Source organism: Buceros rhinoceros, unplaced genomic scaffold, assembly GCF_000710305.1.
Source record: "Buceros rhinoceros silvestris isolate BGI_N320 unplaced genomic scaffold, ASM71030v1 scaffold23518, whole genome shotgun sequence".
NCBI lineage: Eukaryota > Metazoa > Chordata > Aves > Bucerotiformes > Bucerotidae > Buceros > Buceros rhinoceros.
Genome location: NW_010427740.1, coordinates 925 through 1,293, shown reverse-complemented (window position 1 = coordinate 1,293; position 369 = coordinate 925). Strand labels below are relative to the sequence as shown.

Below are 369 nucleotides of genomic sequence, written 5' to 3'. Positions count from 1 at the left end.
GCTAAGTGGATGGAGGGTCACAGCCTCCAGCTTGGCAGGACTGGGGGTCTCATCTTCCACCCCGCAAGCAGCCCCGTTCCTCCAACCAGCCACCCCTCACCTGTGCTCTCTCCTGGCACAGGTCGAACTGCTTCCTGGGCTGGGGGACGTGGCTCTGCAGGTGCTGCACCTCCTCCTGTGCCGATGTGATTTTCTCGGTGTCCAGGTTGGCGCAGATCTGAGAGGACAAGACCCCGCTTACAGCCCTGAGCCCATTGCTGGCACCCCGGTGACTTTGGGGTGTCTCTCCCGGGCTGCCCAGTGCTTGCACACCAGGTTATCAAGGCCCACCCAAGGGACACCCTGCTACACCCCAGGGGAAGCTGTGCC

At 63.1% G+C, this 369-nt stretch overlaps 1 protein-coding gene across 1 annotated transcript in view; it reads right to left on the bottom strand.

Annotated features, from left to right (window-relative positions):
• DHX58 (DEXH (Asp-Glu-X-His) box polypeptide 58) overlaps positions 1–369 on the bottom strand; it is a gene marked incomplete at its 5' end in the record, with an annotated part of 5,024 nt that overhangs the window by 3,804 nt on the left and 851 nt on the right. The window contains 1 exon segment of the mRNA XM_010142037.1: positions 101–217. Within this exon segment, the coding sequence (XP_010140339.1) occupies positions 101–217 (117 nt within the window).